This window comes from Hemitrygon akajei, chromosome 9, assembly GCF_048418815.1.
Source record: "Hemitrygon akajei chromosome 9, sHemAka1.3, whole genome shotgun sequence".
NCBI classification, from domain to species: domain Eukaryota; kingdom Metazoa; phylum Chordata; class Chondrichthyes; order Myliobatiformes; family Dasyatidae; genus Hemitrygon; species Hemitrygon akajei.
Genome location: NC_133132.1, coordinates 52,122,878 through 52,139,341, shown reverse-complemented (window position 1 = coordinate 52,139,341; position 16,464 = coordinate 52,122,878). Strand labels below are relative to the sequence as shown.

Here is a 16,464-nt window from a genome sequence, read left to right as displayed (position 1 = left end):
AGATGTGAGCTAGTTGGAGGAGGCAGGTACCTGTGTGACTGTCAGGAGGGGGAAAGGGAACAGGCAGACAGGGCTGAGTATCCTTGTAGCCGTTCCCTTCAGTAATAAGTATACCACTTTAGACACTGAGTCTGAGTCTGAAGGGAAGGGAGGAGAAGAGGAGTGCAGGAGTGATAGGGTCTTCCACAGTTAGAAGAGCAGACGGGTTTCTGTGGTTGTGAAAGAAACACCTGGATGGTATGTTGCCTCCCAGTTGCCAGGGTCAGAGATAAGCCCATAAGATATAGGAGTGGAATTAGGCCATTTGGCCCATCAAGTCTGCTCCGCCATTCAGTCATGGCTGATCCTTTTCTCCCCTCCTCAGCCCCACTCTCCGTAACCTTTGATGCCATGTCCAATCAAGAACCTATCAAGCTCTGCCTTAAATACATCCAACGACCTGGTCGCCATCGCTGCCTGTGGTATCAAATTCACCACCCTCTGGCTAAAGAAATTTCTCCGCATCTCTGTTTTAAATGGGTGATGAATGCAGGACTGAAGATATTATATTTGAATGCACACAGTATACAGAATAAGGCAGATGATATTTATCAGGTATGATGTTATGGGCATCACTGAGTCATGGCTGAAAGATCATAGTTCGGAGCTTATCATCTAAGGATGTATATTCTATCGAAAATATGGGCAGGTAGGCAGAGGGCATGGGGTGGCTCTGTTGGTAAAAAATGAAATCAAATCTTTAGAAAGCAGTGCCATAATATTGGAAGATGTAGAGTCCTTGTAGGTAGAGTTAAGAAACTGCAAGGGTAAAAAGACCCTGATGGGAGTTACATACAGGCCTCTGAACAGTAGCCAGATGTGGGCTACAAATTACAAATGGGAGATAGAAAAGGCATGCAAAAAGGGCAATGTTACGATAATCAAGGGGGATTTCATTATTTAGATAGATTGGGAAAATCAGGCTGATGCTGGATCCCGGGAGATGGAAATTGTAGATTGTTTTAAGAGATTTTTTTTCAGAGCAGCTCATGGTTGAGCCCACTTGGAGATCAGCTATTCTGGATTGGGCATTGTGTAATGAACCAGATTTGATTAGGGAGCTTAAGGTAAAGGAACCCTGAGGAGACAATGATCATAATATGATAGAATTCACCATGCAGTTGGAGAGTGAGAAGCTAAAGTCAGATGTATCAGTATTAAGTGGAGTAAAGAGAATTACAGAGGCATGTGAGAGGAGCTGGCCAAGATTGACTGGAAGGGGACACCAGCAGCAGTGGTGGCAGAACAGCAGTGGCTGGAGTTTCTGGGAGCTGTTCCGAAGGCGCAGGTTAGATACGTCCCAAGTATGAAGAAGTATTTTAAAGGAAGAATGACACCACAATGGCTGACAAGGGAAGTCAAAGATGTCATGAAAACAAAAGAGGGGGCATATAATAAAGCAAAAATTAGTGGGAACTTAGAGGGTTGGGAATTTTTTTAAAAACCAACACAAGGCAACTAAAAAAGCCGTAAGAAGAAAGCAGATCAAATATAAAGGAAGTTTTGGGCCCCTCATCTACTGTGCTGACATTCAGGATGGTCCAGAGGGGGTTAACAAGAATGATTCCATGAGTGAAAGGGTTAATGTGTGAGGGGCATCTGATGGCTTTGGGCCTGCACTCACTGAAGTTTAGAAGAATGAGAGGGGTCTCATTGAAACTTAACGAATATTGAAAAGCCAAGATTGAGTGGATGTGGAGAGAATGTTTCCTACATTGGGGGAGTCTAGGACCAGAAACACAGCCTCAGAACAGAGGGACGTCCATTTACAACAGAGATAAGGTGGAATTTATTTAGCTAGACGGTGGGTAATCTGTGGAATTTATTCTCCTCTGACCTCTCTCGTACACAAGGAACTTTTGTCCACAGAACTGCAGTTTTCTGGATGCTATTGTTCATCACACCATTCTCTGTAAACTCTAGACTGTTGTGCGTGAAAATCCCAGGAGATCAGCAGTGTTTGGAATACTCAAACCATTGCATCTGGCACCAACAATCATTCCACGACCAAAGCCACTCAGATCACTTTTACTCCTCTTCCGATGAATATAACAACTGAATCTCATGATCATGTCTGGATGCTACGTGATTGGCCGATTAGATATTTGCATTAATGAGTAGGTGTACCTAATAAAATTGGGTACTGAGTTTACTTCAAAGTCAGGATGGTGCACAGTTCGGAAGAGAAACTGCTGGCAGTGGTGTTCCCGTGCATCTTCTGCCCTTATCTTCAATGGTAGGGGTTGCGGGTGATGTCGGAACAGACAGATAATTAACTTTTACGAATTTTGTGCATGATACACATTGTGGCTACTGTGCACCAGTGGTGCAGGAATTGACTGTTTGTGATGGACAGGATGCTAATCAAGTGCGCTGCTCTGTCATGGGTGCTGCCAAGTTTCTTCAGTGTTGGAGAGTTTTTCATTACAGTATTATATCAGGGTGTCAAAAATTTGGAAGTTGTGGCTGATCTGCGCTACATGAATACAGAAATGTTAAATCGAGTTGCCTTGCTGTTTGTTGGTCTAATTGGCAATATGCATCATTGTTTCCAATTTATTAGGCCGAGCTCCTCCTCGAAACACGACTGTTGACCTGAACAGTGGCAACATCGACGTGCCCCCCAACATGGCCAGTTGGGCCAGCTTTCATAATGGGGTTGCTGCTGGACTGAAGATTGCCCCGGCTTCCCAGATAGACTCTGCTTGGATCGTGTACAACCGGCAGAAGAACACGGAGCTGACAAACGAGTACGCTGGCTTGCTGATGGCACTGGGCCTCAATGGACACCTGAGCAAACTGACCACAATGAACATTCACGACTACCTCAGTAAGGTAGGTGTTCAGCGCTCAGAAAATATAGCTTGTAATAGCAGCTCCAAAATACTTAAGACGGATTGAAGCAGGAAGATAATACAGTTAGTCCCTGAGTTACGAATGTCCGACTTACGGACAGCTCGTACTTATGAACTGAGGAAGGTGAACGTTGTCCACCGTTTTAAGTCATTGCCGTTGACACTGTGTTGAGTGTGTAACTTTGTATTTGGCTTAAATTTTTCTTAGCAAGATTCATCCTGACCCCACACCCCCCCCCCCCCCCGCCCCCCATTCCGGTCGGCTGGTGGCACAGTGAGATCAGCACCGGGCTCGAGAACGGAGTTTCCCGAGTTCGATCCAGTGACAGACCAGTCCCGTGCCAGGTTGATGCCAATCCAGTGACTCCTGTACCATCCGTGCCGGGTTGATGTCGAGCTCGCAACTCGACCTCGTAAAAAAAACACTGCCACCGCCAGTTTAAATTCCCACGCAGAATATTGTGGATCAAATACCCAAACCCAGCACAGCCCCCACTTGTCCCATTTAACCTGTCTCAGTGCGGTGGACTTTAGGACCCGGGGAATTCAGTGCAGTGGACCTTAGGACCCAGTGGAGCTCGGGACCCGCTGCCCGCAGTGTTTCTATTCCATTGACGGGAAGTGATTGTGATTGAAAATAAAATGGAAATAATAAAGCGTTTGGAAAGAGGTGAAACGTCATCGGTCATTGGAAAAGCGTTATGCTACAGTTGGTCAACAATCGGAACAATTTTAAAGGATAATGGATAAAGTGAGAATAATGGAGCATGTGAAAGGCCCTGCCTCGATGAAAGCTACAAATATTACTAAGCAACGCAGTAGTTTAGTTATTGGAATACACACGTTTCTTAAGTGGTTTATATGCATAGAAAGGTAAAATATATACTGTATACTAAGACAAACGTTTGACTAATTGACGCTGAATAATGCCGGATGTACTTGTTCCGACTTACGTACAAATCTGACTTAAAGGAGGACTCGGGAACGGAACTCATTCGTAACCTGGGGACTGCCTGTAAAATAGTTAAATAAATCCTGTCCTTGGTTTGAAATTCCCTGTGGCAGGGAACAATTTTCCCAGAGAGGGAAATGGACAATTGACATTTCAGGTCAAGACCCTTCATCTGGACTGAAAAGCAGAGGGAAGGTAGCTCATGTAAAGGGGTGAAGGAAGATGTGGAGCAAGAGATAGCGAATAACAGGTAATTCCAGGTAAAGAAGGGTTGATAGGCAGAGGATAGGTGACAGGTAAATCCAGGTGAAGAGGGTTGATAGGCAAAGAGTAGGTGGCAGGAAAACGACAAATAAATCCAGGTGAGGGGGGTTGATTGGCAGAGGTAAATGTGGCAGGAAATGACAGGTAAATCCAGGCGAGGCGGGTTGATAGGCAGAGGTAAATGTGGCAGGAAATGACAGGTAAATCCAGGCGAGGCGGGTTGATAGGCAGAGGTAAATGTGGCAGGAAATGACAGGTAAATCCAGGCGAGGCGGGTTGATAGGCAGAGGTAAATGTGGCAGGAAAATTAAAGGTAAATCCAGATGAAGTGGGTTGATAGGCAAAGAGTAGGTGGCAGGGCAAGTGGAATTAAAGACAGAGGCCGGGAGGTGATAGGTGGAGGCAACAAAAGAGCTACATATGATGAAATCTCTTCAGAAAGAAAGGTAGAGTATGGAATCAGCTAAGGGAGGGGGCTGGGCAGATGGATACAAGAGGAGGAGAGGATCCAGTGGGAGTGAGTGGGTGCTGGGCAGATGAACTGGGTGGAGGAAGGGAAAGAAAGAGTGTGATGGGGTCTGCGGTGAATGTAGGAGAAATTGGATAGATCAGGAAGAGGGGGAAAAGGGATAAAGGGGGAGCAGTTTACCTGAGGTTAGGCGTTCAGCATACAAAAAGTATTGTGCATCTTACAATTCCACAGTATTTAAAACTTAAACTGGATGAAGCAATTAAGTCTATAATGAGGTAAATAAATCCTGTCATTGGTATTTAATTCCTCTTAGTCAAGGAGTTAATATCTTTGTAAAATAGTGTTATCTCAGATATTTGCAAGCTGGTGCCTTAAAGTATGATCAGAACCTGTGAGGCCTTGATTAACATGATCAGCGCACAATGAAGGTTAATGGACTTTTTTTTCCACGTCTGGATTCTGCTGACTCCGTTAATAACATGTGGAGAACTGATATTGAGAATGTTAATTCCATTCGGGCATCATGAAATATTAGTAACTATTCTGGATTGAAGACTATTCACTAGAAGGCGAGGTTGGATAATCTTTGTTTTCTTTTTGGAGTTTCAGTGGCAAATGGGCGAATTTATGAAATTATGTTAAAAAAAAAATGAAAAGCATAGATAGGGTAGATAGTCAGAGTCTTTTTTTTCCAGGACGGAAATATCAAATACTAGAGGGCAAGAGTTTGGGTAAAGTGAATGGGGGAAGGTTCAAAGGAGATTTGCAATTCAGGTATTTGTACGCAAAGGTTGAAATGAGCAGTCAACGTTTCGGGCCGAGACCCTTCGTCAGTCCCGAAACGTTGACTGCTCATTTCAACGGATGCTGCCCGACCTGCTGAGTTCATCCAGCTTGTTTGTACGTGTTGATCTGACCACAGCATCTGCAGTATACTTTGTATTTGTATACAAAGAGTGGTAGGTGTCTGCGACGCATTAACACAGGAGTTGGAGGCAGATATGATAGCAACATTTAAAAGACGTTTAGACAGTCACAGGCAAAGAAGGAACAGGAGGATACTGATCTTGTTCAGGCTGATGGGATGAGTTAGTTTGTCATCATGGTCGGTGCAGGCGTGGTGGGTCGAAGGGCTTGTTCCTGCACTGCTCTCTTGTATTTTCTAATATTTGTCCAAGATGCCTGAGTTTTGACCGGGGACCATTTAGCAACCATGGAGAGAACAGGAAGGACAATGCTCAGCTCTCACACCTCTCACGGTCGCTTAGCCCATAGAAAACCAACCTTAATGGTGGGGAGGATTTGTGCGCACTCTTGTATACAGTCGATGATCGGAGCTGGAAGGCATGGAGGTGGGGGGGAGATACCAAACCCATCTCAATCCTTTTCCCTACAGGATACTGAACCCTTGTAAAAGGAAAGGAGAAAATTACCAGAAAAATGGGGTTAGGTTGACAAGCAAGTGAAAGGGGACAAAGTTAAAGTGTGCTTAAAAATCTATAAATTGCTGGATTGTCCCTCAGCTGATTCAGTAAATGTACCTGTGCCGACTTCTGTCTGGCCCTCTGATTTGTGGTTTAGTTTTATTTCTTTTGCCGATTTGAGCTGAACCAACACAGTCAACCCTTCTTTAAAACTTGTTTCATTTAACATTATCCTGTAGTAGCTTCTATTTTTGTTTTAGTGGTCTTCAGTTACTTTTTTAATATAGCAATCATGAAATGCTACTTCAGTTTTTTTCCCACTTTGTTTTACCCTTATCTAAAAATAGAAGTTTTCGCAACCTATATAAAGGAATGAAGACAGCTGAATTTGTGTCTTTTTAGGGGTTTGGTTCTGAAATTTTTTGCCATCTCAAATTAGAAATGTATAATTTAATTAAAAACGTAACCAAGCTTTGGACCAGAAAGAAAGTAAACGTCCCTTTTCCACGCAGCACACACAAGATGCTGGAGGAACTCAGCAGCCCAGGCAACAGGCCCCTCAAAAAATCTGCCTGGCCTACTGAGTTCCTCCAGTATTTTATGTGTGTTGCTTGGATTTACAGTGTCTGCAGATTTTCTTGTCCCTCTACCGTGATGAGGAAAATGAAAGCCGACATACTGGCCAGCGTCTGTGTATTTTTGAAACCAATTGCAAGATGATTACGGATGAGAAAAATTCCTCGGCTTGCCTTAATTTATCCATCTGGAAAGTCAATCCTGTCGTCTTTGTGACACCGATTCGGATCAGTGTTCTGTAGTCTCCCCACCAGCTCGTGTGTCATCAGTTTAGCAACTGCCCTGTTACCGCTTCCATTCCCACTCAAACATTTCTTCCAGTTGAAGCAGTGGTTTTATTTTGTTCTGACTCCAATTTACCACATTACATTCGCTGCTCACAATTTGGCCTTCTCTGCATTGGAGAAACAAAAAGCAGATTGGGTGACTGCTTTACAGAGCATTTCCATTCTGATATCAAAGGCCATCATGAGCTTCATGTTGTTTGTTGCTTTAATTCTTCATCCCACTCCCAATCTGCCAGTTCCTACACATTGACCCATGTACTCCTGTCTCTGTCCTTTTCTTACCTTGAAGTATTTTTGTTCAAATTATGATGCCTTGAAATTCTTTAGGGTCAAAGACTCATACAGCATGGAAACCCGACCTTTGGCCCAACTTGTCCATGCCGGCAAAGGTGTGTACCTGAAAGCTAATCCCTTTTGCCCATGTTTAGTTTGTATCCCTCTAAACCAGGAGTTCCCAACCTGCGGCCCACGGTCTCCTCAGTTAATGGTAGGGGTCCATGACATAAAAAAGGTTGGGAACCCCTACTCTAAGCCTTTCCTATCCATGTAATTAACCAAATGTCTTTTAAATGTTGTCATTGTACCTGCCTTAACTATTTTCCTTTCAGCCCAAAACATTGACAATTCTTTCCCTGCTTCTACACTCTACAGCCCTCCCTGCCCCGACCCACACACATGGACATTGTGCAGGCAGAAGGGATTAGTTTAGTTACACACTTAATTACTTGTTTAATTAATTTGGCACAGCATTATGGGCCAAAGGGCCTGTTCTCGTGCTGTACTATTCTGTGTTTTACTTCACTATGCTGAACCGAGGCTGAGGCTGTGGGCCTGATCTGGCTGCTCCGGGCTTTGTGTCTGAGGACTCACTTTTGTTCTAAATACTACTTTTCTCCTTTAATTGTTTGCACGGTGGTGTTTTGTTTTTGCTGTCTGCACATTTGGTGTTCATCAGTCATATTTTTTGATGGGTTCCCTTGGGTTTCTTGTCTTGTGGCTGCCTGTAAGGCAACGAATCTCAAGGTTGTATAATGTATAGATACTTTGATAATAGATGTACATTAAACTTCAGAGGAAAAGCTTTGTTACGCTCATCTTGATTAGGATCGGAATTCACTGATGGAATGTGTACTTGCAGCAGATTCAGTTGTGGCATTCAGCTTGGACTGGATGAGAAGTTATATGGGACTAGAAGGAGAAGGCAGTAGTGTGACTAGTTCAATCACTCTTGTGCAGAACTAGCATGGACAAAGGGCCAAACAACCTCCTGTTCTATACTTTGCCCACATTCTTTGGCTAGCTGAAGCCCATCAATATTGAAAAAGGATCTCGTGTTTTCCTGGCATGTGTGACCAATAAACTCTACTCGGGTTTCCAGCCAGGTACAGGTACCGATTATGTTATAACTCTGCTATCTTCTTCAGGGATGATGCCTAGGCTCATCTAGTCCGGTGGTATTTATACCCCCATAGTCCGTCTTTTCTAATTGGTTCGTCCTCATCCAGTTAGGTTTCACTCTCCCACCTTTTTTCTTGTTTACAGTTCTTACTTGGAGCGAGACATTTGCCTTTGTTAAATATTTTTCCCTCTAGTTTTATTTCAACGGTTTCCATTACCAGGCAGTCCCCAAAAGCTTTAGTATCATTGAAGTCAATCCTGTGGCCATTGCGAGTGCAGCGTACTGCTGCTGTCGATTTCTCTGGGTAACCCATACGGATACAACCACCTGTGCTTCTTGATGCAGGTTTCCGCCATTTGTCCCGTATGGGATCCTGAAGAAGTACTTGATTAATACCATCCACAAACCCATAAGGAAGGTCAAGTCACCGCTTATGTAGGTCACAGATGACCTGGGACTCAGGTTGGCTTGCGTTTACAGGATTCCCTGTGAATGCGGAGCTGCGGATATTGGCCAGACACAGTGGAAACCCGCATCAAGGAGCACAGGAGGTGTACCCGTTTGGGTTACCCAGAGAAATCAATGGTAGCAGAACACGGCATTCACAATGGCCGTAGGATTGGCTTCAATGGCACAGAACTACTGTGCCGCACCAATGGTTTTTAGGACCACCTGGTCAGGGAAGCCGTTGAAATAAAACTAGAGAAAAAGAATGTTAACAAAGACGAAGGTCTGGAATTTGATTGTAAGCAACATGGGAGAGTGGAAACCTGATTGGATGAGGACTAACCAATCAGGAGGGACAGACTATGGTGGTGGGATTGAGGGTATACATGCCACCGAACAAGACATGCCCAGGCATCATCCCTTATGAAGATGGCAGAGTTTGTCATCAAAATGTCAGTTGCAATCGATAGTTGTACCCGGCTGGAAGCCAAAGAAGAGATCTTCCCCTGTCAATATTATGTAAAATTAATAATTGATCCCCAACCAGCAACAATTATTGTTTTAAAAGAATATTCCAAATGTGCAACTATAATGCTTCTCCCCTGATTCCACACCTGGACACCCTACACTGCCCAAGTTAAGGCAGCTAGTTGCACAAATCGTGAGGTTTTGAGAATCTGCACGCTCTGCTCTGAAAGTGAACAAGGAAATGTAACAATTGGGTATGGTTTCACGTTTACTGTGGACATCAGTGTTCAAGTATCATTCATTTCCTCCAGCACCTATATTAGCTGTGGTTCTTTGTTAGCAATCTCAAATTTGTTAAGTTGTGTTTTCTTGTTCAGCGTAGCATCAACCACAATTTGCGTAATAAAAGTCTTTGAGCATTGGTTATCATTTTTCCTTCCAGACACGCTGGGAATTTTTTCTCAGATGATATATTCTTTTCACAAAGACAATCCTATGCTGGTATAAATGTGAAAAGAATAAGAAAGAGTGAACTGTGTCAGTAACCATGAAATTGAAACAAGCACAGAATAATCAAGTTTATGAATGACTGTCAAGGAAGACTGTAGGCAGTTCATGTATATTACATCGCCTGAAGTGATTTCAATATTTATCAGGTACCTTTCAGTATTGCAGAATATTTTTTCCACCCAAGAACCACTGTTGCGACAGCAGCCAGTTAATACACAGCAAGCTCTGTCAAATAACAGTGTTATAATGACCAGATAAATTTGTATAACCCTCTCACCAGGGCTCGTACACAGGCTTGTCCCATTCCCTTACTCAGCCACGTGACTCAGAGGCGAGAAGGCCACCTTTCATAAACAATATACGTCTAGGGTCAGTATGGTTTGGGGTTCAACCAGACAAGAAGGTTAGGATGTTCCAATTAAAGAACATAGGCTGTAGCAAATGCTGTGTAAATACTGTCCATACCCAGTTATCGGTAGTCCAGAAATGACAGATTGTACACCAGCATAAAATTATCAAGTATATTTACCAAATTTTCAATTTTAACAAACAGTTACAGAAAAATAAAAATAAAAGGGCCCTTTACAGTTAAACCAGTCCAATGTGCACATAAACATTGGAGCTCATACTGGAGTATTTGGGGGTGTAACTCTTAGTCAGGTGCTGGACCCACAATCTGCGTGAAAGCACTCACCACATTCTGAACTCCCCTCAAAGACCATCTTGAATAAACTGGCTGTCTCTCTCAGGAGTACTGGCCCTTCCTCCTTGGAGCAGTTCGTTAGCACAAAGCACTTATTGTAACGGGGACTCTCCTTCCAACAGCACCCTGCGACATCTTCCCTTGTGCCTGTGCCCCGCTCTGCAGCTCCCACCAAAAGACCCCAACCAGCCTACTGTCCTTCAGAAAACTCTTCCCCACAGCTCTCTAGAACCTTCTCTCACATCCCACAATCCATCCCACAAATTCTGATTGGCTGATTCACATTCCTAAGTTGGATAAATGGGTCCTTATCTTAGCCAAAGCACACTGCTTTTACAGAAAACTGCTAATATAAAGTACCTCACAGCATAGCAGTAGATATCTTAACCAGAACATTACACTTGTATTTTGTATTGTGGACTAAATATTGACTTGGATATGGGATAACTGTCCTATCATTTTCAGAGTTGTTCCACATGTTTTAAACTCACCAAAGAGATCGGAAGGAGTGTTGATGTGAAAGACAATGTCTCTGGCAGGACAATGCCCCTCGCTGCTGCCCTAATGAGTCATGCTAGATCTTTGCATGAAGTTTCTGAAGCAGAACTTGAACCCACAACCTTCCAACACAAAGCAAAAGTGTAACCCATTGAACTGTGCCAGTAACTATGAAATTGAAACAGACACAGCAATGAAGTTTACAAATGACTTTGGTGGAAGACCGTAGGCAGTTCGTATACATTACACCATCTCAAGTGATTTAAATTCCATCTGAAAATGCAGGAGATATTAACAAGTGCTTTATTTGCACTGCTGACGAACATTACCTTTGTGAGCTTGTTGGCATGCATACCATTGTTTTGAAACTATTTTTCCTCTCCCTGCCAGCACTGCACTTTCTCTACAACCCTTTATTCTGCATTGTTACTGATTTCCCTTGTTCTACCTCAATGCACTGTTGTAATGAAATGACTGTAAGAAAGGCATGCAGAACAAAGATTTTCACTGTACTTTAGTACATGTGGCAGTGATAAATTGGCACATAATACTTCAGTTGTGCTAACGCAGTTAAATTTACCACATTTCCCAATCACATAGAATGCCGTCACCAACTCACGCTAGAACTGTAAGGAATGCAAGATGCCTGTGTGTGATTTCCTTTGATGTGGTGTACCCTATACATGCCAGCATCCACTTACAAAGTAGTAAGAAGGTCCAAGATGATTATAGACAGGGCTGTGCTGCAGGCACACAGATACGCATGCATCAACATGCTCACATTCTATGGAAGTGCAGATGCTCTTTCATGCCCCCCACAACACCACCACCCGCCCCACCACATGCATGAGGACACGAGAGGCTGCAAATGCAAAATGAAACAACCTGCAGGAGGAACTAGGTAGAATCCGTGGAGGCACAGGGACGGTTGATAGGTTGGGGAATGTTGCAGTTCCAACTTGAAACGTCAGCCATCCCTCCTTCATAAATGCAGTGCGACCTGCCGAGTTCCTCCAACTATTTGTTTTAATTACACATGACTCTGCATGTCCACGCCGTTTATTTTGTGCCCCTCACTCAAAGAGCCCCACCTGATCCTTCCTTTCACTTCCTCCTCCCTGCCTGTACGTACTGTTTGAGCTCTTCTCCAAGCTGTCTCCTCCAGAATTCCCCATTCCCATTCTGCTGCCAGAGGTTCCCAACCTGGGGTCTGCAGACCCCTTCTTAATAGTATTGGTCCACGACATTATACAGGTTAGCCCATTCCTTTGCCTCCCTTGCATGCTCTCCTCAGAGCCACTCCAACTTGCAACCCCTCTCGCTTTAGCAGTCCCCAGTCCTACCAGCAACTTTGCTCGAAGGCTAGTCCAGACCTTTGGTAGCTCTTCCAGAAAATGTCAGAAGAACCCTCAGCCACTCGCCCACTGCTGCCTGATGTTGGCAGTTTGCTGTCTCTCGTTGCCCTGTGGGCAGCTGATTGTGATGGGTGTGATGTAGTGACCTGATTTTCAACTTGAAGGGTCATTATTTAATGCTGAGGGCCTCTACGTTTTCATAAGTTCCACTTGTACATTTGTTGCCATTCTCTCGGTAAGTTGAACTGAATCAACTTTATTACTTACATCCTTCGTATACATGAGGGGTAAAAATCTTTATGTTACGTCTCCGTTCAAATGTGCAATGTATAATTATAGTAATTTATAATAAATATTATGTACAACAGGATCGTCAGTATAACATAGAAATACAGTTGCCTCAGCATGAATTAATCAGTCTGATGGCCTGGTGGAAGAAGCTGTCCCGGAGCCTGTTGGTCCTGGCTTTTATGCTGCGGTACCATTCCCCGGATGGTAGCAGCTGGAACGGTTTGTGGTTGGGGTGACTCAGGTCTCCAATGATCCTTCAGGCCCTTTTTACACACCTGTCTTTGTAAATGCCCTGAATAGTGGGAAGTTCACATCTACAGATGTGCTGGGTTGTCCGCACCACTCTCTGCAGAGTCCTGTGATTGAGGGAAGTGCAGTTCCCATACCAGGCAGTGATGCAGTCAGTCAGGATGCTCTCAATCGTGCCCCTATAGAAAGTTCTTATAATTTGGGGGGCCATTCCAAACTTCTTCAACCTCCTCTGGTGAAAGAGGCGCTGTTGTGCCTTTTTCACCACACGACGGGAGTGTACAGACCACGTGAGATCCTCAGTGATGTTTATGCCGAGGTTTAAGCTGTTCATCCTTTCAACCCCAGATCCATTGATGTCTATAGGGGATAGCCTGGGTCTCCATTCCTTTTAATGTCTTAGATTTGGTAACTCAGCAGTATTCAGTGAGGAAGACCATTAGTTTACAGGCTTGAGTATAGTTATAACAGGAAGCTGATAGACATGTTCTTTGGGATGACTACTAATGGAGGCAAGGCCAGCCTTGACCACATCATTAGAACAAATAATAAAACCAAAAGCAGGTACAGATTCTCCCCAGGTTTCAATCCTGAGAAATATTCGTATCTTGGAACAGTTTGCAAGTTGGAAATGCAGCTGCCGGGGAATGTATTTAAAGAAAAACAAGGGCCAACCAAGGGCAATAATTGGTAATATCAGTGTGTTTCGCTCAAGCGTTTAGTTATTACCTCAGAGTCCTTCACTGCAGAAGATGGCCACAGCCGCTGGCAAATTTAACCTGGTGGTCTTCCAAACACTCGGGCTATACATAAGTCAGGCATCGTAACTTGAAAAGGACCAGTATTGGTGGGATTGTTGTGCCAAATTGTCACCACCAAGGTCCGCCATCCTTTCGTTGTCTCTTGATTTCAACTGGTTACTGGAAATTCACGAATTACAGATTTATAATTACTAACTGATCTGGAACTGCATGATGTTTGTGAAAGAAAGTGGCAGCTTCCCCCATCCATTGCGTGAGGTCGTGTAACATTTGGGCAAAGATATCTGCCCTGGTACCAATGCCTGTGCATATATAATTTAAAAATTCTGACAAATCTACATAAAAACTGCATTCCCTCCAAAGTTCCTTGTTCCTAAGGTGTGATACCCACAAACTGCTCACTGTATTCCTGGTGTGGTTTGACTTGCAAGGAAATGTGTTGTCTAACATTATGCAAACTATGTAACAATAGTTCATTATTTAAGATTGAACTGCCAAGTTGATACGATCTTTCATTGATTCTGTTAAGGTTATTATTCTGTGGATTTATTGAGTTTGCCCACAAGGCAATGAATCGCAGGGTTGTATATGGTGACCTATATGTACTTTGATAATGAATTTACTTTGGTAAACCTTTGCAGCATTCTTTCCAGCCTTAAAATAAGACGTTTTTCCTTGTGTTTTTGGCAGGGCCATGAGATGACCAGCATTGGACTGCTGCTTGGAATTTCAGCTGCAAAACTCGGCACGATGGATATTTCGGTCACACGGCTTCTGAGCATTCACATTCCTGCTCTGCTACCTCCAACCTCAACCGAGTTGGACGTCCCCCACAACTTGCAGGTTGCCGCTGTAATGGGTGTTGGGCTTGTGTATCAAGGTACTGCCCACAGGCATATTGCTGAAGTCCTTCTGGCAGAAATAGGTGAGATTTCTTCAACTTTGGACTGAAAAAAAATAGGTAAATGAAGAGTAATGGCAGTTGTCTTCAGTTGATATTGCTTGTCGGTAGAGCACAAACCTCCTGAGATGTTCATAATCCAAGCTGTCATTCACAAAGTGTAGTGAGTGTACTTCATTTTATGGCAAGATATCCTTTACACTGAGAGGTTAAGGGGCACCATCTATTCTTCAAACGTGAGCAGAGCAACATAAATTTTGGGGACAGGTGGCTTGCTGAAATGCCTAGTGACCTGCTTAGATCTGCAGCTTTTACACACTTGGCAGATTCTTGGGACTGTCAGCCACAGACTGAAATAGTGCTCTCCACTCTGACCTCAGAACAGGGCAGCACACGTATCCACTGAGCATGTGCAAGGTTCGACCTGCTGCAAGCACAGCAGCCCCATTCAAATCAATGGGAAGGAGCATCTGTCCATGAGGTCTTACTGATTTAATTCAGTTCATGGAAATGTATTAGTTTTTGTGTTTTGCTTTTTATTTAAACCATTTGCAGTTTTAAAAAATTCACAGTGTGCTAGCATTTACCTTCCTATGCGTCTGGGAAAGGGTCCTCTCTGGGTGTCCTTACAGCCAGAGACTTGCTTGCTTTGAGTCACTTCAATGAACTGGGAGCCAGCCTCCTAATCTTGGCACTGGATTAAGCTGCCAATTAGTTTGTGGAGAAGTCAATAACTTTCTAAGTTGTAATATGAGACAACCTTGGGTGGTTCTAATTTTTGCATGGGAGTGTTGATACACTCTTTTGTAAGAAACTAAGTTGCAATATTTTCACATCTTACTCTGAAGCACAGGAGGAGGCCAATAAGCCCATCAAGTCTATGTCACCTCTCAGAGCACTCCCATCATTCTTATTCCCTGAACACACACACACGCACAGAGACACACACACACTCTCTCTCTCTCTCTCTCTCTCACTCACTGTCACCCTCTCACTCTCTCACCCCCACACTCTCTCACCCTCTCACTCTCTCACCCCTCATTCTCTCTCACCCTCTCATTCTCTCTCTCATGTATTCTCTCTCACACTCTCATTCTCTCTCTCACATATTCTCTCTCATTCTCCCTTTCTCTCTCTCTTTCTCTCTCTCTCATTCTCTCTTTCTTTCTCTCTTTCTCTGTGTCTGTTATGTCCATTAGCTTCCCTTTGATTAATCAACCAGCCAGCATGACTTTAGGATATGTGAGGAACCAGACCACCGGGGGAAGTATCTGCTTTATTTTAAATCCCATTAACATATCACTACAGATCTCTTCAGCATTTTAGCTAATGTAAACATGAGGTTATACAAATTTCTGCACCTATATTCTAATCTGCTTCTTAACCTGCCACCTCCCTCGACTGACTCCCAATTAAATAGCATCCTAGCCTTAAAATCTCTTACTTTCAAATCCATCCTTGACCTTAGCTCTTCCTGTCCCACTAATCACTAACCCTTAATCTCCCCCCATTTATTTGTGCTTCTCCACTTTTGGTATCTTGGGCTTCCCAACAGATGGTGAGTCAAGTTCGGAAGTGAGATCATTATTTCATTAAGATGGGCCAGATTTGGATGGTTGAGCTCATTTAATGATAAGTTGTGCATCTTCCGCTCCAAAGTATGTTTTTTTTTAGTTAGCTTTGTAGTGGCCTTGTTTACTGATTCCTTTTAACCTTTAGCAAACAGAGTATTTTTTTGGAAATAACAGAGGATTATATCATTTATATGGTAGAGCAAAATTTCCATTCTCGAGAACATCTTTGCAGTGTTAAACTGTTGTGGCAAGTTAAATAAAGATTGGAAATAACTTGGAAAATATGTAGCTTGGATTGTTGATGGTTGGGTTGAGTTGTTCTCTGATCTTGGCAATCCATTTGCAACCGTTTTGTCACCATACAAGGAAACATCTTTAGTGCACTGTTCACTTGTGGTGTGTCCTCTGAATGCTTGGCTTTTATATACTTCTCAGTCAG

At 43.5% G+C, this 16,464-nt stretch overlaps 1 protein-coding gene across 2 annotated transcripts in view; it reads left to right on the top strand.

Annotated features, from left to right (window-relative positions):
* The window catches only part of anapc1 (anaphase promoting complex subunit 1), a 231,177-nt gene that overhangs the window by 126,151 nt on the left and 88,562 nt on the right, over positions 1-16,464 (top strand). For both annotated transcript variants that reach the window (XM_073055963.1, XM_073055962.1), the window contains 2 exons: positions 2,603-2,874; positions 14,241-14,475. In XM_073055963.1, the coding sequence (XP_072912064.1) occupies positions 2,603-2,874; positions 14,241-14,475 (507 nt within the window). The remainder of the gene's footprint in view (positions 1-2,602; positions 2,875-14,240; positions 14,476-16,464) is intronic.